Source organism: Limanda limanda, chromosome 5 (assembly GCF_963576545.1).
Source record: "Limanda limanda chromosome 5, fLimLim1.1, whole genome shotgun sequence".
Classification (NCBI taxonomy): Eukaryota; Metazoa; Chordata; class Actinopteri; order Pleuronectiformes; family Pleuronectidae; genus Limanda; species Limanda limanda.
In genome coordinates this window covers 1,583,483-1,608,650 of record NC_083640.1, presented here as the reverse complement: position 1 = coordinate 1,608,650, position 25,168 = coordinate 1,583,483, and the positions used below count along the sequence as shown (strand labels likewise).

General features: G+C 49.6%; 1 protein-coding gene across 1 annotated transcript; it reads right to left on the bottom strand.

The window, feature by feature from the left end:
* Positions 1–3,588: 3,588 nt before the first annotated feature.
* adamtsl2 (ADAMTS-like 2) lies at positions 3,589–19,821 on the bottom strand. Its single transcript, XM_061072237.1, has 18 exons — positions 19,717–19,821; positions 16,347–16,489; positions 16,108–16,183; positions 15,810–15,912; positions 14,999–15,144; positions 14,576–14,699; positions 14,314–14,394; positions 14,032–14,207; positions 13,533–13,836; positions 12,034–12,385; positions 10,127–10,230; positions 9,356–9,482; positions 9,056–9,269; positions 8,152–8,307; positions 6,763–6,933; positions 6,247–6,423; positions 5,722–5,866; positions 3,589–3,716 (listed from the first exon to the last, which is right to left on the bottom strand). Exons 1-18 carry the CDS (start codon positions 19,819–19,821, stop codon positions 3,589–3,591), a joined length of 2,832 nt encoding a protein of 943 aa, XP_060928220.1.
* Between the last annotated feature and the right edge of the window lie 5,347 nt (positions 19,822–25,168).

Sequence of the window (25,168 nt, the reverse complement as noted above, 5' to 3'; positions counted from 1 at the left end):
AGGGAGGGGTCCTGGACTAGGAGGGTTGATGGAGGGGTCCGGGACTAGGAGGGCGGAGGGAGGGGTCCGGGACTAGGAGGGTGGAGGGAGGGGTCCGGGACTAGGAGGGCGGAGGGAGGGGTCCGGGACTAGGAGGGCGGAGGGAGGGGTCCGGGACTAGGAGGGTTGATGGAGGGGTCCGGGACTAGGAGGGTGGAGGGAGGGGTCCGGGACTAGGAGGGCGGAGGGAGGGGTCCGGGACTAGGAGGGCGGAGGCAGGGGTCCGGGACTAGGAGGGAGGCGGGAGGGGTCCGGGACTAGGAGGGTGGAGGGAGGGGTCCGGGACTAGGAGGGCGGAGGCAGGGGTCCGGGACTAGGAGAGCGGAGGGAGGGGTCCGGGACTAGGAGGGCGGAGGGAGGGGTCCGGGACTAGGAGGGCGGAGGGAGGGGTCCGGGACTAGGAGGGTTGATGGAGGGGTCCGGGACTAGGAGGGTGGAGGGAGGGGTCCGGGACTAGGAGGGCGGAGGGAGGGGTCCGGGACTAGGAGGGCGGAGGCAGGGGTCCGGGACTAGGAGGGAGGCGGGAGGGGTCCGGGACTAGGAGGGTGGAGGGAGGGGTCCGGGACTAGGAGGGCGGAGGCAGGGGTCCGGGACTAGGAGAGCGGAGGGAGGGGTCCGGGACTAGGAGGGCGGAGGGAGGGGTCCGGGACTAGGAGGGTGGAGGGAGGGGTCCGGGACTAGGAGGGCGGAGGCAGGGGTCTGGGACTAGGAGGGCGGAGGGAGGGGTCCGGGACTAGGAGGGAGGGGTCCGGGACTAGGAGGGTGGAGGGAGGGGTCCGGGACTAGGAGGGCGGAGGCAGGGGTCCGGGACTAGGAGGGTTGATGGAGGGGTCCGGGACTAGGAGGGTGGAGGGAGGGGTCCGGGACTAGGAGGGAGGGGTCCGGGACTAGGAGGGTGGAGGGAGGGGTCCGGGACTAGGAGGGAGGGGTCCGGGACTAGGAGGGTGGAGGGAGGGGTCCGGGACTAGGAGGGTTGATGGAGGGGTCCGGGACTAGGAGGGCGGAGGCAGGGGTCCGGGACTAGGAGGGTTGATGGAGGGGTCCGGGACTAGGAGGGCGGAGGGTCCGGGACTAGGAGGGCGGAGGGAGGGGTCCGGGACTAGGAGGGCGGAGGGAGGGGTCCGGGACTAGGAGGGCGGAGGGAGGGGTCCGGGACTAGGAGGGCGGAGGCAGGGGTCCGGGACTAGGAGGGAGGCGGGAGGGGTCCGGGACTAGGAGGGTTGAGGGAGGGGTCCGGGACTAGGAGGGCGGAGGGAGGGGTCCGGGACTAGGAGGGAGGGGTCCGGGACTAGGAGGGTGGAGGGAGGGGTCCGGGACTAGGAGGGCGGAGGGAGGGGTCCGGGACTAGGAGGGCGGAGGGAGGGGTCCTGGACTAGGAGGGTTGATGGAGGGGTCCGGGACTAGGAGGGCGGAGGGAGGGGTCCGGGACTAGGAGGGTGGAGGGAGGGGTCCGGGACTAGGAGGGCGGAGGGAGGGGTCCGGGACTAGGAGGGCGGAGGGAGGGGTCCGGGACTAGGAGGGTTGATGGAGGGGTCCGGGACTAGGAGGGTGGAGGGAGGGGTCCGGGACTAGGAGGGCGGAGGGAGGGGTCCGGGACTAGGAGGGCGGAGGCAGGGGTCCGGGACTAGGAGGGTTGATGGAGGGGTCCGGGACTAGGAGGGCGGAGGGAGGGGTCCGGGACTAGGAGGGCGGAGGGAGGGGTCCGGGACTAGGAGGGCGGAGGGAGGGGTCCGGGACTAGGAGGGCGGAGGGAGGGGTCCGGGACTAGGAGGGCGGAGGCAGGGGTCCGGGACTAGGAGGGAGGCGGGAGGGGTCCGGGACTAGGAGGGTGGAGGGAGGGGTCCGGGACTAGGAGGGCGGAGGCAGGGGTCCGGGACTAGGAGAGCGGAGGGAGGGGTCCGGGACTAGGAGGGCGGAGGGAGGGGTCCGGGACTAGGAGGGTGGAGGGAGGGGTCCGGGACTAGGAGGGCGGAGGCAGGGGTCTGGGACTAGGAGGGCGGAGGGAGGGGTCCGGGACTAGGAGGGAGGGGTCCGGGACTAGGAGGGTGGAGGGAGGGGTCCGGGACTAGGAGGGCGGAGGCAGGGGTCCGGGACTAGGAGGGTTGATGGAGGGGTCCGGGACTAGGAGGGTGGAGGGAGGGGTCCGGGACTAGGAGGGAGGGGTCCGGGACTAGGAGGGTGGAGGGAGGGGTCCGGGACTAGGAGGGAGGGGTCCGGGACTAGGAGGGTGGAGGGAGGGGTCCGGGACTAGGAGGGCGGAGGCAGGGGTCCGGGACTAGGAGGGTTGATGGAGGGGTCCGGGACTAGGAGGGTGGAGGGAGGGGTCCGGGACTAGGAGGGAGGGGTCCGGGACTAGGAGGGTGGAGGGAGGGGTCCGGGACTAGGAGGGAGGGGTCCGGGACTAGGAGGGTGGAGGGAGGGGTCCGGGACTAGGAGGGCGGAGGCAGGGGTCCGGGACTAGGAGGGTTGATGGAGGGGTCCGGGACTAGGAGGGCGGAGGCAGGGATCCGGGACTAGGAGGGCGGAGGGAGGGGTCCGGGACTAGGAGGGCGGAGGGAGGGGTCCGGGACTAGGAGGGCGGAGGGAGGGGTCCGGGACTAGGAGGGAGGCGGGAGGGGTCCGGGACTAGGAGGGCGGAGGGAGGGGTCCGGGACTAGGAGGGCGGAGGGAGGGGTCCGGGACTAGGAGGGAGGCGGGAGGGGTCCGGGACTAGGAGGGCGGAGGGAGGGGTCCGGGACTAGGAGGGCGGAGGCAGGGGTCCGGGACTAGGAGGGCGGAGGGAGGGGTCCGGGACTAGGAGGGCGGAGGGAGGGGTCCGGGACTAGGAGGGCGAAGGGAGGGGTCCGGGACTAGGAGGGTGGAGGGAGGGGTCCGGGACTAGGAGGGCGGAGGCAGGGGTCCGGGACTAGGAGGGTTGATGGAGGGTGGAGGGACTAGGAGGGTGGAGGGAGGGGTCCGGGACTAGGAGGGCGGAGGGAGGGGTCCGGGACTAGGAGGGTGGAGGGAGGGGTCCGGGACTAGGAGGGCGGAGGCAGGGGTCCGGGACTAGGAGGGCGGAGGGAGGGGTCCGGGACTAGGAGGGCGGAGGGAGGGGTCCGGGACTAGGAGGGCGGAGGGAGGGGTCCGGGACTAGGAGGGTGGAGGGAGGGGTCCGGGACTAGGAGGGCGGAGGGAGGGGTCCGGGACTAGGAGGGCGGAGGGAGGGGTCCGGGACTAGGAGGGCGGAGGCAGGGGTCCGGGACTAGGAGGGTGGAGGGAGGGGTCAGGGACTAGGAGGGCGGAGGGAGGGGTCCGGGACTAGGAGGGCGGAGGCAGGGGTCCGGGACTAGGAGGGCGGAGGGAGGGGTCCGGGACTAGGAGGGTGGAGGGAGGGGTCCGGGACTAGGAGGGCGGAGGGAGGGGTCCGGGACTAGGAGGGTGGAGGGAGGGGTCCGGGACTAGGAGGGCGGAGGCAGGGGTCCGGGACTAGGAGGGCGGAGGGAGGGGTCCGGGACTAGGAGGGTTGATGGAGGGGTCCGGGACTAGGAGAGCGGAGGGAGGGGTCCGGGACTAGGAGGGTGGAGGGCGCACGGCGCGGCACGAGTGGCAGCAGGCCTTGCTGTAGTACCAGTGGCTGCACAGATTGACCTTCAGAGCCAGCAGGCAGTTGGTGGAGGGCCGGTCCTGACAGCTCTCATCTGCCAAATCAAAGATCCTTTAGAAAACATGGAACTGTTCTTCTACAACAAAATCCTCGTTCTATTTAGTAAATGAGGAAAATTAAACGGTTGAAGAAACAAAAATCAAAATAAATCCAGAATCACATTTTTATCGTAAGAAAACAAAGGAAAACTTGCAACTTCGGACTTTTCACAATTCTTATCTCACTGATGTTCAAGTGTTTCTGATCAGTTTGGTTTTAATTTGTGATTTGAGACGTGATGATTGACAGCCTGACTCCTGATTGGTCGACAGCTCGATCCTGTGACTCAACTCCACCATCACTGCTGCTCAAACACAAATGACTTAAAAATGAGGTTTAACCCCCAGGTGGCGCTGTTCTCAGATATGTTAGCTTCATTTCACTGACAGTTGCTGTTTGGGGGGGGGGGGGGGGGGGGTTGTTCGTTCTTGAGTTGATTTCAAGGATGAATTGATGTGACTTTGGTTGTTGAAGGTCAAAGGTCACTGTGACCTCACAAAACATGCTTTGGTCTCTTGATATCTCAAGTCTGTCTTTATGGAATTAAATTAGACAGATTATATTTCAGTGGTCAAAGGTCACAGTGACCTCATGAGTCTTTTTTAACAGATTGTGTTTCTGGAACTTTCAGACTTTAAATTATTTGATCCTTCGACGACCTCCAGGAAGAGAAGCTTCACGTCACTGGTTCCTCTCAGTGAGACTTAAATCATTTAAATCAAGATCACATGATTCCAGTATGAAACCAGGGACCAGAGACGGAGACGTGTGGCTGGGAGACAGACAGGAGGACAGACAGGAGGACAGACAGGTTTCTGGGAGAGGACAGACAGGAGGACAGAAAGGTTGCTGGGAGAGGACAGACAGGAGGACAGACAGGAGGACAGACAGGAGGACAGACAGGTTGCTGGGAGAGGACAGACAGGAGGACAGACAGGTTTCTGGGAGAGGACAGACAGGAGGACAGACAGGAGGACAGACAGGTTTCTGGGAGAGGACAGACAGGAGGACAGAAAGGTTGCTGGGAGAGGACAGACAGGAGGACAGACAGGAGGACAGACAGGTTTCTGGGAGAGGACAGACAGGAGGACAGAAAGGTTGCTGGGAGAGGACAGACAGGTTGCTGGGAGAGGACAGACAGGAGGACAGACAGGAGGACAGACAGGTTTCTGGGAGAGGACAGACAGGAGGACAGAAAGGTTGCTGGGAGAGGACAGACAGGTTGCTGGGAGAGGACAGACAGGAGGACAGACAGGAGGACAGACAGGTTTCTGGGAGAGGACAGACAGGAGGACAGAAAGGTTGCTGGGAGAGGACAGACAGGTTGCTGGGAGAGGACAGACAGGAGGACAGACAGGAGGACAGACAGGTTTCTGGGAGAGGACAGACAGGAGGACAGAAAGGTTGCTGGGAGAGGACAGACAGGTTGCTGGGAGAGGACAGACAGGAGGACAGACAGGTTGCTGGGAGAGGACAGACATGAGGACAGAAAGGTTGCTGGGAGAGGACAGACAGGTTGCTGGGATAGGACAGACAGGAGGACAGACAGGAGGACAGACAGGTTTCTGGGAGAGGACAGACAGGTTGCTGGGAGAGGACAGACAGGAGGACAGACAGGAGGACAGACAGGTTTCTGGGAGAGGACAGACAGGAGGACAGAAAGGTTGCTGGGAGAGGATAGACAGGTTGCTGGGAGAGGACAGACAGGAGGACAGACAGGTTGCTGGGAGAGGACAGACATGAGGACAGAAAGGTTGCTGGGAGAGGACAGACAGGTTGCTGGGAGAGGACAGACAGGAGGACAGACAGGAGGACAGACAGGTTTCTGGGAGATGACAGACAGGAGGACAGACAGGAGGACAGACAGGAGGACAGACAGGTTTCTGGGAGAGGACAGACAGGAGGACAGACAGGTTGCTGGGAGAGGACAGACAGGAGGACAGACAGGTTGCTGGGAGAGGACAGACAGGAGGACAGACAGGAGGACAGACAGGTGTTACCGGGGGGCTCGGTGGGACAGGCCTGCAGCGTGCAGGTCTGCTTGGCCACCGGCCTGGTGAGCGGGTCGCAGCCCCGGACCAGCTCCCGGCTCTGGTAACACTTCACGTCCCTCATCCGCACGCCCACGCCACACGTCTTCGTGCACTGAGGAGACACACAACACACACACACCTTACACAACACACACAGGTCCAAAGGTCCAACTGAAGAGAATCAAACAAAGGGATTAAATAAAAAGATTGATGATGTTATTTTAATTTGACTGACACAGAGAACCAGTTTGGTCCCCTGTTCCCACACGGCTGTTCCCTGTGTTGTGTGTTCCCCAGATTTACTGTATTTACACACAATGACAAAGGTTCTACAGGTGTGTGTCTTCCCCTGGTCCCGTGTTCCTCAGGCTCTAGTGGGTTCTCCGGTTCTCCGGCCTCACATCTTTTTCCAGCTCAACCGGAGGGTGAATGTTAAAGTGAACTCAGGGAACCCAGAACACTGGGATCGTCCCAGTGAGGTGTAGTACTCACCTCCGACCAGGGGGTGGTGTACCACTTGAAGCACGGCCTCTCGAAGCAGGTGTTCTCCTCCTCCGGCTTCTCGCTGCCTCCGCACGCCTCCTCCTCGAAGATCTGGAACTTTCCTCCGCTGATGCCGACGCACATGAGCGTCCTCCGCTTCACGCCGCGCCCGCAGGTTGTGTTGCACTGTGGGTCGGGACACAACACAGTTACTGACGCACAACCCGAGGGACGTTACAACCTTCTCCTTGTGTCTGACTGCAGCTCGGTTGCTCGGCGACCAGACAGAAATTCTTCATGGTCTACAAGACTCGATCAGGAGCCAACACCTGAGGAAACAGCTGAGGAGCCGAATCCATCACAGAGCTTTTCAAATTCACTGAATAATTCTTTATAACAAACTAGAGAAACACAAATAAAAATCATGTCTCCTTTAGTTTTACAATATAGAACAAGAAGGTTAATATATAGTGAACTTGTTTAAGTGAAATATCAAACTGATCAGGATGAGGAAGGTGGTCTCACCCTCTCCCAGTCTTGGCTCAGCCAGTGGGGGGCGCAGTCCCTCTCTCCACAGGGGTGGATGGCCAGTGGCTTGTCCTCCACAGAGCACTGGTTCTCCGGGACCACGCGTCCGTCCCCGGCCTTACAGTACACGTGACGCATCGTCTTCCCCTGGCCACACGAGCCCGAGCACTGAGGCGACAGGAGGGCAAAGGTCAGAGGGCGTGAATCACAGGAGACAGCGGCGTCCAACACGTGAAGTCAGATCAGGTCAGAGTGACACGTGTGAGGAGACAGCTTCACGTCACAGGATCGATTCCCTGAGCAAACACTCGTTATCTGACTGTCGTTAAGAAAATATATAAACTGTTCATTATGCTTTTATCGAAGCATTTTTTAGTGTTTTTATACGTCAGGTTTTTTGATGCTTTTCTTTGTACAATTTAAGGCTTTTCACTGGAATTCAAGAAATAAAATCGAAATTAAAAAATGAAACTGCAAAGTGTGTTTGCGTGGGGGCTGCATAAATCTGCGATTAATAAATGTTTAGAAAATAACCCAGGAATATTAAATCATAATGAAGAATAAAACTTTCTGACAAAATTAATGAAAAAGGGGAATTTATTTGAATTGACCCTTCAAAATAAAATCAAACATGTGCAAACTGGCAACGTCTTAAGATGCAGATGTTTGTGTTTCTGTTTAAAAAAAACTGTTTAAACCAACTCATCAAACACGAGAGGAAATTAAATGAGTCAATAAAACCACAGATTTACGGCAGAGGATGTTTCACTGGTTCTGTTCGACTGCACAGCTGAACATCATAAACCAGTAAATCCCAGTAAACTAGAAACACTCACAGTGTGTAAATAATAATAAATATGCCTGACCCAACATTAGCTGTTGCACCAGGAGCCGTATTTCACAGGAACATTTCTCGGCTGTTCGAGCTCCCGCCGGCTTTTTCCAGGTTCGACTCGACGGTTGTAAATTAGACGTGAAAGTTTCCAGACGTGGACTTTGAATGGAAAATCATCAGAAACTACATTTGTCTGTACGACACCGATAAAAGCCACAAATTCACACAGAGTGTGTTCGCTGTAGTGAAGACGGCCGAGGACAGGTGAGCCATCAATCTCAGGAACATGAGACGAAGGAAAAGCTGTTTCAAATGAGAGGAATTTATCTTCTTTTATGAATGACTCAGACACAGGAAATAAGAATTATTCTACGAAGAAACCTTAAATCAACCAGATGGACTTTTCTTCACTGTCTGTGATTTTAACGGCAGAGAAAACAATATTTATAACTGGGTCGACAGTAACAAGTTCCTATTATTTATATCTGTATGTAATGATCTATATTCCCAGATCAGATGACAGAGCACAGACACAGAGGGAGGAAACTCACGGGTCCCCACTCGGACACGGTCCAGTGGCGTTCACAGGGCGGACCCGTGCAGTTCTTGATGCTGGGTGGTCTGGTCATCGGGTCACATGACCGGGTCTCATCGGTGCAGCGGACGTCCCGGGTCACCTGGGCTCGGAGGCCGCACTTCGCAAGACACTGAGACCAGGACGCAGAACGAGACCATTCAAGCTTTTTATGAGCAAAACGTTTTAACCCTTTGATGCACAAGCTATGCAAATCCCTTCGAAGGCACAACATGGGTCAAGAATTACAAGTTTTGATAAGTATGGCATGTGAAAAGTTGTCCACAGTAAACATAACATAACTAACTATAACATTTACAAATCAAAGGTTCCTATCAAATTCACTCTTGCATACATGGGTCATTTTTGATCCATGTGTGTAAACTTGATGTGGTAATACAAAAACTATTTTTGTTCAAAAATTAAGACAGAGAAAATGAAAATAATGATTTGTAGTAATCAAAAACAAGATATCTTAATGAATACTTTGTAATATTAAATGATTAAATAAATTAAAACGATATAGCAAAGAAGCACAGCCATGCATGAAATAACATGTGAAATGAATGTGGATCATTTTTGACCCATGTTGTGCCTTAGAAGGGTAGTGATACAAAAATTATTTTTATTAAAAAAGTAAAAAAGGACAATTGAAAATAAGAATTTGTAATTATCAAAAACAAGTTAATTGAGGAATTCCTGGAACTCTGAATGATGAAATCAAATTTATTGCAAAGATATTTACAATCAAAACTCCATCAGGTCACTTTTGACCCATGTTGTGTATCAAAGGGTTAATACAGTAAAAAAATTTCAAATTAAAAAGTGGAGAAAGTAAAACCAGTGTGAAGAGGGGCGTGTCCTCCGGTTTGCTCTCGTACCTCCGTCCACTCGGCCACCTCCCACTGGGGCCCGCAGGCCGGGCTCTTGCAGGCCCGCCTCTCCACGGGTCGCTCCAGGTCGGCCAGGGTGCAGAGGTCACTGTACACCGAGCTGTCCAGGCCGGGCGACAGCATCTTCCAGCAGCGGACCTGCCGGAACTGGAATCCCTCGCCACACGTCCTGGAGCACTCGCTCCAGCTGCTCGCCTCCCACCTGCACGCCAGTTCATCACGCTTTATAACATACTACACACAACACTGTGTGTTACACACAATGTGTTCAGTGTTTGTTTTCCTGACCTGGGCTGACACTCTCTGCCGATGCAGAAGTCGTGGACGGGCTCGGGTCGGGTCAGAGCGTCACAGTACATGTCGTGCACCTCGATGCCGTCGTAGCGAACACACGACACGAAGGACCTGGACACGCCTGCACCGCGAGAAACAAACCATCAACTGGAGGCTACACAACATTTTATACACAAAGAAAACTCAAAGTGCTGCAAAGAAAGAAAGAAAGAAAATATTCAAAGTAGCAGCAGAAATAAAAGTGTTGAAGTTTCTGTCTCGCTTTATTTAAAATGTTGTTTTATTGTGAAGTTTAATGATGTTTAAGAATAAAAATCTGCTGATTCAATCAGTAAAATCATTGAATAAAGCAGCTTCTTGTTTCTCTGACTCGTCTCTGATTGGCTGAGAGTCGACCTAACGTTTGCTCAGCTTGTTTCTCTGAAGACTTCAGATCCAGACGACCGAAATCCTTCATCTGCTTCAAATATCAAGTTAAAACCCAAGATGTAAAAAGTGCTTCATAAACATGTGACTTTTGACTGGTCTGACAATAATCACTGACACATGCACAAAGAGGATGTGACGCCACCAACAGGCGATCACATGAAGCGCAGCAATTAAAGTTTCTTCTAACACTGGTCAGAGGATTTTAGACTATTTAAATATGGAAAAGTTACAGATTGAACCTTTGACGTTTGTCTGTGTGTGTGTGTGTGTGTGTGTGTTTGTGTGTGTGTGTGTGTGTGTGTGTGTGTGTGTGTGTGTGTGTGTGTGTGTGTGTACCTATAGAGCACGTCATGCTGCAGGGCTCCTGAGAGGAAAGTTTCCAGCGATACATGTCGGCAGGACTCAGCTTCAGGTTCTTCTGGTAGAGCCTCTGATTCCCCCTGAGAGAGACACACACACACACACACACACACACACACACACACACACACACACACACACACACACACACACACACACACACACACACACACACACACACACACACACACACACACTGTATAAGGAAAGGAAAACTGTGTCTGTAGCAGAATTTATTTGTGTGTCATACAAGAATTCCGCCTCATCTCTGTGAGATTTGACCGGAGTCGTTCATGTAACGACTCTGCAGGAGTTTGTGTTTCTCCTCAGACTCGAGGAGACTTTACACCCAGTGATCACTCGGCTGATTCTCCGTCTCCATGGCAGCAGATCACGCCCTCACTTCTTTCATCACATTAAAGTCGTGTTCACATTCTTGTCATCACGCCGGTCACTCTCCCTCCGACAGCCGCCAGACGTTTCCTCCCCAGAGTCGCTCCCGCTCCGACGGATCACTTTCCTCCTTCGCATCAAACTTTCACTTTTCCTGAAAACACTTTGATTAACTTGCTTGAGAGCCGAGGGCGTGTCGGGGGTTTTACGGCGACTGGCTCAGACCTGCTACATGAATGACATGAAATATAAATTTGATGGATGTAAGAGCTGCTGGCTCGACCTGTCTGTCTGTGTGTCTGCTCCTACTGTCTGTACTGTATCACCACAGTTCCTACACCTGTCTGTCTGTCCCTGGAGGTCTGTCTGTCTCCTCTGTGTGGACGTCTCCAGAGGAGAACCACGGTGTCCAACCTGTCTCTCATACAGAACCTGCAGCACCTCCACAGTGTCTGAACATCGAGGCTCAGTTTGATAATACAGACGGAATCCAGTCAGAGAGGAAACTGTTTCCTGAGACTCCAAACTGACGGTGGACGTCTGTTCATCATCTGAAAACGATATGTCCTTCTTATCTTTGTGCTGTTGGGTGGTCTGGTTCTGCTGGATTAGCTGGTCCTGTTAGAGAACCTGGTTCTGCTGGATTACCTGGTTCTGCTGGATTACCCAGTTGTGTTGGATTATTTAGTTCTGCTGGATTATCTGGTTCTTGTAGAGAACCTGGTTCTGCTGGATTACCTGGTCCTGTTAGAGAACCTGGTTCTGCTGGATTACCTGGTTCTGCTGGATTACACAGTTGTGTTGGATTATTTAGTTCTGCTGGATTATCTGGTTCTTGTAGAGAACCTGGTTCTGCTGGACTACCTGGTTCCCTTGACCTGATTCTGTTAGAGAACTTGGTTCTGCTGGATTAGTTGGTTTCCTTGGATTACCTGGTTTTATTGGATTATTTAGTTCTGTTGGATTACCTGGTCCTGTTAGGGAACCTGATTCTTTTGGATAAACTGGTTCTGCTGGATAACCCAGTTGTGTTGGATTATTTAGTTCTGCTGGATTACCTGGTCCTGTTAGATAACCAGGTTCTGTTGGAGAACCTGGTTCTGATGGATTACCTGGTTCTGTTAGATTAGTTAGTTCTGCTGGATTACCTGGTTCTTGTAGAGAACCTGGTTCTGTTGGAGAACCTGGTTCTGCTGGATTACCTGGTTCTGTTAGATAAATTAGTTCTGCTGGATTACCTGGTTCTTGTAGAGAACCTGGTTCTGCTGGATTACCCAGTTATGTTGGATTATTTAGTTCTGCTGGATTACCTGGTCCTGTTAGGGAACCTGATTCTTTTGGATTAACTGGTTCTGCTGGATTACCCAGTTGTGTTGGATTATTTAGTTCTGCTGGATTACCTGGTCCTGTTAGATAACCAGGTTCTGTTGGAGAACCTGGTTCTGCTGGATTACCTGGTTCTTGTAGAGAACCTGGTTCTGCTGGATTACCTGGTTCTGTTGGAGCGGCTGGACGTCCTCCCTGTGTTCTGCACCGTTTTGTTCTGGGACACCGGGTCTCCGCTGTCATTGCGTCTGCGGCCCAGCGTGAACTCCAGCGTCTCGTTCAGACCGAACTCTCGCTCCAGGCTCAGGTCCGACTCGCCGGGTCCCAGCTCGGACGAGAACAGGCCGCCGCCCTCCGTCAGCAGCTGGTTGGAGGAGATGTTGATGAGCAGCTCGTCGGGGCTGATGCGTCCGTCCAGCAGAACCCTCCAGATGAGGTTGGGTGAGTCGGGTCCTGGATCCAGGACTCCAGCGGCAGCGGCCGGGTTCACAGTGCTGCCGGTGTGACTGCTGTTTCCTTCTGATGGACGAGAGAGAGAGAGAGAGAGTTCAAAACTACAGCATCACTTTAACAGTCGCTTAACAACAAATAAATACTATAAATATCACTCCTCTAAGTTTCACCTCCATGTTTGGTCAGATCACAAACACCTCGACAGTCTGATATAACTTTGACCTGAGAGTTGAGTCTGCTCCACCACCCATACAAATACACTTCCTACACATATATTCATATTCATATTATTTAATTTAATATTCCCCACTCCTTCACCCGGTGAACACTTACTGCTGCTTCGTTCTGCTATGCTTTATGCTTTATGCTTTATGCTATATGCTATATGCTATATGTTATATGGTATGTCATTTTTTAAATTTTGTAAAAAGCCTGTCTACTGCCTAGATGTTTCCTGTCATGTCATAAGAATTTCACTGCTCCGATGACACTGTCATTGGTGCATGTGACAATAAACTTTGATTTGATTTGAATCAACTGCTTTCTGAAACAAAAACTGAATAATATGAGGAGAAACAGAAAAGGAAGCCGAGAGGATAGAGTCTGAGTCTGTGACGTCAGCCTGTGTGGAGCCGTCTCCTTGCACCAGCACCAGCACCAGCACCCCCCCCCCCCCACCACCACCAGCACCACCAGCAGCTGAAGACATGTAATGGCCCGGACGGTCAGCTGAGCGAGCTGAGAGCCATTACCGCTCAAGTTTGCGATGCAGCCGTTTTTTTTAAAAAGGGGGTGAAAACACCAAATGTCTGAATTTTTCATCGGCTCTCGATCTCCTTTGTGTGTCTGTAGGATGAATAATGCAGAGACGTGAAGGGCCGTCGCACACACGTCCAGAGAAACAGCCGAGAAGAGGGTGAAGCCTCTGACCCAGTTTGACTCGTCAGCTAATAAACCGCTGGAGCTGAAGATTCTGTTCGAGCTCCGTGGAGACGATCACGTGTGAGTCGTCATAAATATCAGCTGATAAGGAACCAAACACGAACCTTGAACTCTTGAACTATGAACTCTGAAATGTCTTTATATAGATGGACGACATTATGCTTCCCTAAAGGTGAAAGCAAAATGTGTGGCTCGCCCCCTGGTGGTTGGCTGCAGTACAGGTCATAAACCTACTCAAGTGGGATATGTTACCGACGCTGGTCTCCACCTGTGAGTTTTGGTGCAGCCGCTGCGTCCTGGTCGCAGTCGATGGACGCCGTCTCCTCGTAGACCTCATTGGTCTCTTGGCCCTTCTGGCCGTCTGCGGCCCCCGGCTCCATCTGGCCCTGGGGGTCCACCTGCTCATGGACGCTGCTGTTCGGGGACAGCAGCGTCCCCACCTCCACCGAGACCTCGCCGGCGGAGGTGTCGGAGCCGGTGTAGACAGGAGGAGGCGGGATGGGCGGCAGCGAGTCCCGCAGGACGGTGTACTCGTAGGTGATGTACGGGATTCGTCCGTTCTGGTTCCAAACCTGAGGGAGGAGAAGAAGTTGAGGTTAGACTGGTTCATGAAACTTGGTCCTCGAGCTGCTGGTTCTTGTGATGAAGAAGAAAGAGACGAGACACAACCAGCTCTTCCTTTATTAAACAGTGTGTGATGAAGGTGAACGTGAAGGTGAGTGAGGACAGGTGAGGACAGGTGAAGACAGAGGAGACCTGAGACGTACCAGGATATTGATCGCCTGATCGATGGGGCCTTTGACCACGATGTACTCGATCCCGGTCTCGTACACGTCCATGGGTCGACGGTACTTGAAGACGGTGCCGGCAGCGTGGAAGTTCTGAGGCGTGTCCACCTTGTAGGCTCCGTTGAAGAAGAAGTTTCCCGCCTGGTCGGTCACAGCTGGAGAGTAGAAGACACGTTGGACACTTTACAAAGACTCTTAAATCGTGTTTCCACTCCAGGAACCCGGGTCTAATGAAAGCTCCAGGTAAATTCAACAACTCACCCAGAAGATCCGCTGACTTCTTCCTCTCAATGATCTGGATGTCCCATGATCCTTCAGGGATTTGAGTAATGAAAGAATAACCTGGACGGCAAGAAACCAGAATGAACTTTAATCTCTGGTTCTCTTATTTAATCTGAGCATCATTTGAACTTTTCATTCTGAACTGAGTAGACAAATGAAAAGAATGTTTTCTCGAAACAGTGAGTAAGAGAAAGAAATTCACAGAATTACAGGTTCATTCTGAAGGTTTAAATGTTTTCACCGAGAGTGGTGGCTCCGCGGCGGGAGTTCCCGTTGACTCGGCTGCAGCTGCTGCCGTCGCCCTGACAGACGCCGCACTTATCCAAAGTGTTGGAGGAAAACAGAACTCCGTCACATCCGATTGGCTGAGCAGAAGAGCAGAGGAGGTGGAGCTTATCAGTAATTACACGTTACCAATATAGAGAGTTAATCATTTTTTATGAGATCAGATTATTTTGAATATTATGAGCCTGACATGAATTAAATGTGCACTTCTCTTTCTCTACTAAGTGCTTTCAGAATTAAATTTAAAAAATATATTTCTAAAAGATAACCAAGGTCCTCGGTGAGATTTAACCTTTTCCTCCTTCTCTCCCTCCCTCCTGAGCAGTGAGTGACCGGAAGTAAACCAGTAAAACCAAAGTAAATACGCAGCTGGACTCACCTCACACTTACCGTCCACGCAGACGCCGCGGTAGCTGCTGTCCTTGCAGGACGTTCCGTCCCGAGCCGTCACCATCAGCTGCCGCTGGCCGTCGGTCGTGGTGCAGTGGAGGTCACAGGGGTTACTGGAGATGTGGACGTAGTCGTCTGGAGGAAAACGCAGGTCAAAGGTCAAGATCTCACTATGATCTAGTTCTCTTCAGGTTGGACCTCGATACCACGGATATAAATTATGTCATCACCACAAGTGGGCAGCATTTGTGTAAGAGATTATTGGATTTATGGGTCTGAAAGTGGGACAAGCGTCATGTGTTTGTGCATCAGTTCATTTGATCTTTTAATTGAGGGACTAAAGAATGTTGTCTGACATACGTACGTCCTGTCCTCATCTCCTACTCAGGCTACGTCTACATATACTGGACTCTGATTGGTTTGTAGATGGCTTGTTGTCAGTGTAAAAATCATATCAGGATGCATGGGTCTAATTACCTTCATGGCCTTGCTGAGGAACCTAACTTTTAAGTTTATGAGTCGGCTGGACCGCTCGACAAATCTAATAATTGATCTTATGACAGACGCTGGCCGCAGCTCTGTCAAATACACATCCAAGATCTGGGAACCCTTCTTTCCCTGTATATGTTAATGTAATGTATTGATTGTATGTATTGTTGTTTTTCTCTGTGGGCCCTGAGCCTGTATTAAAGTTTATATATCAGTCTGTTTAAACTTTAAATGACAGATTCAGCAGCAGAGACCTCAGTGACCTCCGGTGAGTCTCTGGAGGAAATGGGAGGTTTAACGAGTGTTATTACCAGGATACAGAGGTTTCCACTGGAAGTTCCTCCCGCTGTAAAGCTGCGAGTCGAAGGACCAGCACTGCTCCTCTCTGAAGCTCCGCCCAGCGGCCGGACACTCCTGCAGAGACACCACACCATTTCAACTGTTTTACAGAGTGTTCACAAATAAAGTCTCTGCAAGTGTTTATTTGTTCGGGAAAGGTTTTCTGAGCCTCGCCCGGCGACCACATGCTGTCACGCCTGGAGGCTTCCCGCCACAACCACAGTCCTCTGCTGGGAGCCAATCAGGAGTGAGCTGAAGTGTGTGACTCACCTTCGTGTTGCAGAGGTGATACTTCTTCGCAGTTCCTGTGCACGTCATGTTGTCTTTCCCAGCAGCAACTTTCTTTCTTTGGACAGAAAACAAACATGTAAAGAATTAACAACCACAACAACGATATAAGTGTGTGTGTGTGTGTGTGTATAAGTGTGTGTGTGTGTGTGTGTGTGTGTGCGTGTGTGTGTGTGTGTGTGTGTGTGTGTGTGTGTGTGCGCGTGTGTGTGTGTGCACACCTCTGTTTGAGGCAGTGTCTTTCCTGTGACTTCACGCCGCCTCCGCAGGTTCGAGTGCAGGCGGTCCACTTGGCCCACTCCCCCCACCAGTACGTGTTCACCTCCAGCTCCTCCTCCAGACTGTTGGAGGCCACACCCTCCTCCTACACACACACACACACACACACACAGCCATGTCTCTACCTTTTTGTCCTCATAAAAATGACAAGTCCCCATAATGTCACTTTATGATGCAGGTCCCCACAACGTACGTAAAACCTACCCCACACACACAGTTTTGGTATTGGCTATTTATTAAATCTTTTTATTTTAATATTTTACTGCATGAAATAACTAATTTGTGTGTCTGTACTTTTTTATGATTCTATGTAATAATACTGTGAATAGAACCATGATGATCGTTTCATCTCCTATAACAGTAATAACTCTTGCATGTTGTGTGTCTGGTTGTGTAACAGTAATAGTCCAGGCAAAGTAGCCCATTTTGGAGCCAAAAATAGAAGTAATTGTAAAATAATTTTTTTCAGCATAGATTATTTCTATGAGGTGTCCAGAACAACATACTAAAAGTCCTAAGAAATCCTAGTTGAGGAAATATGTTTAATTCTCATCAATGTGCCAATAAGGCAACAATACACCCCAAAAAGACTATTTTTTTCCTTTACTCCTATCAAAATGAAACTTTACACAATGAAAGTAGCCATGAAACGTAACATTTTTTGTATTACAAGTTTCTTTGAAAATGTATTTATGTATGTATTTGTAATACATATGAATGGTGTTTGCCTATGCAAATTAGGACATATTCATTAAGTGTGGAGCTCATGTGCTTGTCAAATTCATTTCAAAAGAAACTTGTAATACAAAAAATGCTACGTTTCATGGTTACTTTCATTGTGTAAAGTTTTATTTTGATTGGAGTAAAGGAAAAAAATAGTCTTTTTGGGGTGTATTGTTGCCTTGTTGGAACATTGATGAGAATTAAACATATTTCCTCAACTAGGATTTCTTAGGACTTTTAGTATGTTGTTCTGGACACCTCATAGAAATAATCTATGCTGAAAAAAAATCTTTTACAATTAGTCGGTCGTAAAACGCTACTTTGCCTGGACTATAATAGTTGTGGTACTCTGGTTCCACCGTGCTGCACAAGCGAGTGCGTCAGCAGCCGATAGAGCGACAGCGTGCGAGCGTCAGAGCGTTTTGTTCGGCGGCTCCGTCGCGTGAAGACACTCAAACATTTCGCACATTCCCGATGTGCAGCGGCAGCGTTGACTCCGGCCGCGGCTGCGTCCCGTCACTCGCACACATTCATCGCAGTGACCAGAGGAATGTGCACTGAGCTCCTTCTACAAGGTGTGAGACAGAGCAGCTGCGAGAGAGGGCGAGAGACACTGGAAATACCAGACAGACGGCGTAAGTGAGAGAGAGGGAGAGCGAGAAGATGATGAGTCGACTGTAAAGAGAGAGATTCGACAGCGAGCTCAGATTCATGAGTTTATAATGTTTTTATTCCACTTCTCTGGATTAAATTCTGCTGTTTGATCTCCTTTGAGAATATTGGACGATGACGACGGATCTAATCCATCGTCAGTGAAAAACTGAAAAGCAGCAGGACAAAGACCATGTGATCATTAGATTGACAGGTGGATTGTTGTAAGGATTTTGGTTCCTCCCACGCTGAAGCTTACGAGACGACCAGCTGCCAGGCAGAGTTAGTTTTGTTTAGACAAATAAAAAACTACTTTAGGAGAAAAACACTTTTGTTCTTTTCTCGTGACAAAATCAGTAACTTTAGGGGATTTGAATAAATGACAAATGCTTTTATTTTTATTGTGTGGAATCATTTTCACATTTCAGTCCTGACTCACGACTGAAAATAAATGAACATGAAGATATTATCGTGTTTTCTTCCAAACACGGAGCTGTTGTCTGAATGTAGGTGCATCAGTGAAGTAAAGACATTAGTGAGAAACTTTAAAAAGTGGAAATGTTGCTTGACATCATGCAGACGACATGAAGTTGGGTTGAAAACACTCGACTCCACTCGTTGACATCAATCACATTTTTGCTCCCTGCTTGGAAACTGCATTTTTATTAGCCAGCATTAATACAGAAGAATGTGGTGCAGACCAGATGATACGACTCCAACCTGAAGACTCAGGGTTTTGGCAAATGCTCAGTAGCACACAAATACAAGCAAAAAGAAATAAAGGCATTTCCTCAAAAGCCACCAGCGTCATTAATAGGGTTGCAAAGTTTCCGGAAATTTACCGGAAACTTTCCATGGGAAGTTGAGCTCGGGAATTTGGGGAATGTTGAAAAAAAAACTAAAATACGCAAATTAAACACTGTGCAATAAAAACATCATTCAAAACTCTATTTTAAAGATGTATGGAACGTTGAGTTTCAACCCTCCACTGTGCATTCTTCCATCACATGCACAGATAACTCCCAGCATGCTTCACTCTACAGCAGGGCTATTGAGGCCTGCTGTAGAGTGAAGGACTAGTCAGGTAAGTTTCCATGATATTACTGGGAAAATATATTAGCATGCTGATTGAGGATTGTTCATCTGTTCATCTAGACTATTTCCATTCATTTATCCATCAATTGTAAAATATGTTTACAGACGATTCCAATAGTTTGGCTAACTATTTATATCTCTGGCATTGCATTAGTGTTTTTTTACAAACTTTTTTCTCATCTCATTCTACAGAACAATGCCACGTGCACTCTCTCATGTGTGGAGACATTTCACCTCATCCAATGTAGAAGGAAAGGCTGTGTACATTTGCAAATACTGTGCAAAGACCTATGTTAAGAATGACACAACGATGCAGAAGCATATAGTCAAGTGCCCAAAGTTTCCTCAGGGCTCAAATCAGCCTATGACACAACTAAATGTTTATATTTATGTCTGTATATGACAAGGTAAATACAGTTAGTATAAATTACCTACAGCATTTCCAGTATATTCCCGTTAATTCCCATGGAAAGTTTCCAACTTTGAATATTCCCGCAATTTTGCAACCCTAGTTATTAATAATGAAAGTTACGTGCAAGACCTTTAATGCTCTAACTGTTCTCTGCAGTATGAGAATCCGGTTCCAGTGATGAAATTCTAACTCAACACTGTTTGAAAAGAAGTTGGACCGAAAGTTCTCTGATCTGCAGCTCGATGGACTTTAAGCTATTTAGACCAAAACTTTGTTTCTTCTGAGACATCTACGGGCATTTCTAGTTTTAGTTTTCAGATTTACTCACAGCTCATTTTGTCTGTCGTCTTCACAATCTGCTCAAAGAAGTCTGAGTTTGTTAAAACCACCAGTCAAACATGATTTTCAGTGATAAGCAGTGAGGTGTGTACCTGAAGCCCCCTGGTGGACAGGTTCCCCATCGACACCGCCAGCGTCAGGAAGCCCAGCAGGACCACGCCCGACTCCCCACATCGATCCCAGGACCTCCCCCTCATCCTGGGTCATCAGAGGGAGAAAGAAATCAGATCATCACTGGCACAATGTGAAAAATACACAAAACTTCCAAATATTACAATATATTTGTGGTATTCGTGTTTTTTAGGTCTTGAAACCATCAGGACTACTTCAACACACATTGAAGTAATGAGGTGTGAAGGTGTTGGTCTGGAGGAGCTGCTGTGATGAAGCTTCTCTGGGCTTCATCACACTCGGCTGGTTTCTCTTCTCGTGGACGGAGACGGGAGACGATGTCCAGAGTCTTTGTTCGAAGCCTGAAGACGAATGTCTGACGCTGCGTCTTCTCCTCCAGACGTCTTGAAGTTGTCACTGGAGTTTATTCGTGTTTACGGAGTTAGTGTAAAGGCAGCACGTACAAATCCTCGATGCTAAACGCAACCACGCAGTGTGAAGCGAGAAGGAAACGGTCATAGACACGTTTTGACCACCGAGACGTAACCTGTTGGTTTGTGAGCTGCTGTATCGAAGCCTCTGACGTTTGACTTTTCTCCAGCGCCATCTTGGTTTAACTTAACTCTTTCCTGTTGGTGATGAAAGTCTTTTCTCACCCGACACAGAGCAGCTACTGTTTGGATTAATTGTCGGAGTCTGGCCCAGAAAACGAGTCTGTGTTTCCAGAAGCACCAGTGATGAGTGTTTAACAAAGGCTCGAGGGCACGAGAGGAAACATCACGACCACTAATGACCTCTTGTGGTGTTAGAAACCAGGTCCAGGCCCTCGTGGTGAGCCGGGGATGAAAGTGTGCTGCTGAGACGTGTGGGTGTTTCTTCATGTCGTTCCAGATTGAGGCTTCTCCTGCTTCCAAACCCACAGACCAGGCCTGAAGCTGCAGCTCTTTTTCTTTTTAATGCCACAGGAAGACATTTGTGGTCGTAATATTTCCTCTCTGACTCCTCAGTGAAATCTCTCGCCTCGCTGAATATCTGGGGTGGGGGGGAGGGGGGGGGGGTGTTCCTGAAGAGCTGCTACTGTATCACAGACAGAGAGGAGGATGTTTCCCAGTAAATCAAGATGACTCAAGATGACGCACATGAAGTAACTACACAGGAAATTCAAACTGCACCAACTTTTTCAGAACTCAACGGAAAACTGGATGCAGAGTTTGAAATTCACTTGTGAAGAAGCAGCAGAGAGATTGTTCGGGTTCGGACTCGTTCATCAACGGGAAACTTTCAGAACGTTGACAGCCGCGTTGGTCCTTATCTCCAAAAGCTCTGGAATCTCACCGTCTTCCCAAGTTGACGTCTTCATCTTCATAACCTTCTCTTTTTCAAGCTGAGATATTATTTTCCTTCCAGTTTCACGTCCGTCTCGTGTGAGTTAAGTGTCTACAAAGCTCCTGCCTCAAGTTACGACCTTAATTGCATTAGAGTTGTTCCCACAGACGCTGGAAGCAGAAGGAAGTTGTGGATTACAGCATCAGGTAACCTGGGACGCTCTGTCAGACAATGCACACTCGGGCCAGAGGCGGCGTGCCAGCGGCAGGTATTTGAATGTGCTGGCGGCGTGCGGCGTGCTGGCGCTGGCAGGTGGAGGGTGACACAGACGGGCTGTTGAGAGGCCACAGGTGTTGGAGACGGGAGTTGGACAGAAGAGGGGCCCGTGTAAAAGTTAAACAAGCCTCAGTGTGCTGGAAGGACCGAGGCAAGTTTCCTAGGACTTTCCACAGGTGGACCTTTGTGTGGCTGAGCTATAGGAAGTCTGCCTCAGACTGTAAGGAAGTGTAGATGTCTGCATGTAAAGGCTAACATGAACAGACACAGGAAAAGGAGGGAACTTTGAAAAAAAAAAGACTCAATGAAGCCTTTGATTTGGAAACTCTGCAGAACGGAGGCTGTGAACATGTGCATCTGGATCCACAGAAGCTGCAGAAACAGCTCAACCACATGAACATATTTGGTTGATTTATATAATCTATATAAATGTAAAGCTTGGATTTCTAGCTCTGTCAAACAGCTGTTGAACTTCTGTTTTTCTATCTATAAACTCAACTGTGATTTCAGAAGTTTCGAGGAATCTTTGTTTCTCTGTGGAGTAAAAGTATCGTCCAGTAAAAACATCCTGAAAAACACTCTAGTGCAGTTGTTTTAGCGCTGCTGCTAAAGAGGAAGCTAATGGTTAAAGATTGATTTAAGTTGTCTAATAATTTTTTAACGTTACACAGAATTGTATAGATTTGTGATTTTAGTCTTTTTTTTGTATGTGGCTCTGCAAAACACTTTGTAAATCACATCTATATAGTTTACCATACATCAACTTTACTTATAAAGGAATACATGTATATGCCCATATTCTGTAAATTCACATTCACATATAGATTAATTCTAATTTACTGACAAATAGACACAAATCTTTCTGCCCCATCGACTGTCGACTGGATCTTTTGTTGCTTTCGACACAAACTTAAATATGACGTTTTAGAATTATTCTTCAGTAAATAACAGATCAAATACAATGACTGGAATATCCTGTATATCAATCCACTATTTCCACTAACATCTGTCTGTCTGTGACTCTCACATCTCGAGAACACTTCAACTTATCGCCTTGTTCAATATGAACGACATTTGAATAAACAGGGAAAACCGTGTCTTGCAGTCTGTGAAATTGAGGAAGCACGATTGAGATGAATATTTCTTCTACGTCCTCACATTGATGAACTGACCCGTCACATCATGTTGATTATTACGTTATCTTTATTTCACCATGTTGGACGCACACGGACTCCGTCGTGACAACAACCTTCATCGAGTCCCTGCTTCTTCATCAAACTGTCTACGGAGTTAAAGCCTGTTTGAAAGAAGTTGTGCACGGCTCTATAACCGCAGGTCACGTTCACAGGTTCAGAAAGAAAAACTCCAACCAGCGTCACCACACTGATAAAACACTGAAAACACAATAACTCTGTTTACATTTTAAACCATTTGAGCTAAAACCTCAGGGAAACAATTTCGGTTGCAACGTCTGAATCAGCAGAATTCCCGGGGAGCTGATTTCAGGAGGCTTTGTGCTGCACACACACACACACTCACACTCACACACACACACTCACACACACACACAGACAGAGCTTCTAGGAAAGGGCTCATAGTACATCCCGTGTCCTCAGGTCCAGTTAGGCAGCCTTGTTAAAATAAGCAAACAGCTCGTCCCGCCCTGTTTGCCGTCTGGTTTTCTCTGGCACTAAATATTGGTGACAGGTGTCTTAAGCAGGCGCACCTGGACTTCATTATCCAACCAGACACACACACACACACACACACACACACACACACACACACACACACACACACACACACACACACACACACACAGGGAGACGGACACTCAGTCAGACACAGCTACACATGTGAAGGCATTCAGCCACGTGCTCGTACAGGTATGCATGAATGTACACACTCAGAAACACACACACAAACACACACTTTCTCTTACTCTGCCTCACTGCGGCTGACAGACCATCACAGACACAACACAACCATCACAGACACAACACAATCATCACAGACACAACGCAACCATCACAGACACAACGCAACCATCACAGACACAACACAACCAACACAGACACAACGCAACCATCACAGACACAACACAACCATCACAGACACAACACAACCATCACAGACACAACACAACCATCACAGACACAACACAACCATCACAGACACAACACAACCATCACAGACACAACACAACCAACACAGACACAACGCAACCATCACAGACACAACGCAACCATCACAGACACAACACAACCATCACAGACACAACACAACCATCACAGACACAACACAACCATCACAGACACAACACAACCATCACAGACACAACGCAACCATCACAGACACAACGCAACCATCACAGACACAACACAACCAACACAGACACAACGCAACCATCACAGACACAACGCAACCATCACAGACACAACACAACCATCACAGACACAACACAACCATCACAGACACAACACAACCATCACAGACACAACACAACCATCACAGACACAACACAACCATCACAGACACAACACAACCATCACGGACACAACACAACCATCACAGAAACAACACAACCATCACAGACACAACACAACCATCACGGACACAACACAACCATCACAGACACAACACAACCATCACAGACACAACACAACCATCACGGACACAACACAACCATCACAGACACAACACAACCATCACAGACACAACGCAACCATCACAGACACAACACAACCATCACAGACACAACACAACCATCAAAGACACAACACAACCATCACAGACACAACACAACCAGCACAGACACAACACAACCAGCACAGACACACAACCATCACAGACACAACACAATCATCACAGACACAACACAACCATCACAGACACAACACAACCATCACAGACACAACACAACCATCACAGACACAACACAACCATCACAGACACAACGCAACCATCACAGACACAACACAACCATCACAGACACAACACAACCATCACAGACACAACGCAACCATCACAGACACAACGCAACCATCACAGACACAACGCAACCATCACAGACACAACACAACCATCACAGACACAACACAACCATCACAGACACAACACAACCATCACAGACACAACACAACCATCACAGACACAACGCAACCATCACAGACACAACACAACCATCACGGACACAACGCAACCATCACAGACACAACGCAACCATCACGGACACAACACAACCATCACGGACACAACACAACCATCACGGACACAACGCAACCATCACAGACACAACACAACCATCACAGACACAACACAACCATCACAGACACAACGCAACCATCACAGACACAACGCAACCATCACAGACACAACGCAACCATCACAGACACAACGCAACCATCACAGACACAACACAGCCATCACAGACACAACACAACCATCACAGACACAACGCAACCAGCACAGACACAACGCAACCATCACAGACACAACACAACCATCACAGACACAACACAACCATCACAGACAAAACACAACCATCACAGACACAACACAACCATCACAGACACAACACAAGCATCACGGACACAACACAACCATCACGGACACAACACAACCATCAAAGACACAACACAACCATCACGGACACAACACAACCATCACAGACACAACACAACCATCACAGACACAACACAACCATCACAGACACAACACAACCATCACGGACACAACACAACCATCACAGACACAACACAACCATCACAGACACAACACAACCAGCACTGACACAACACAACCATCACAGACGCAACACAACCATCACAG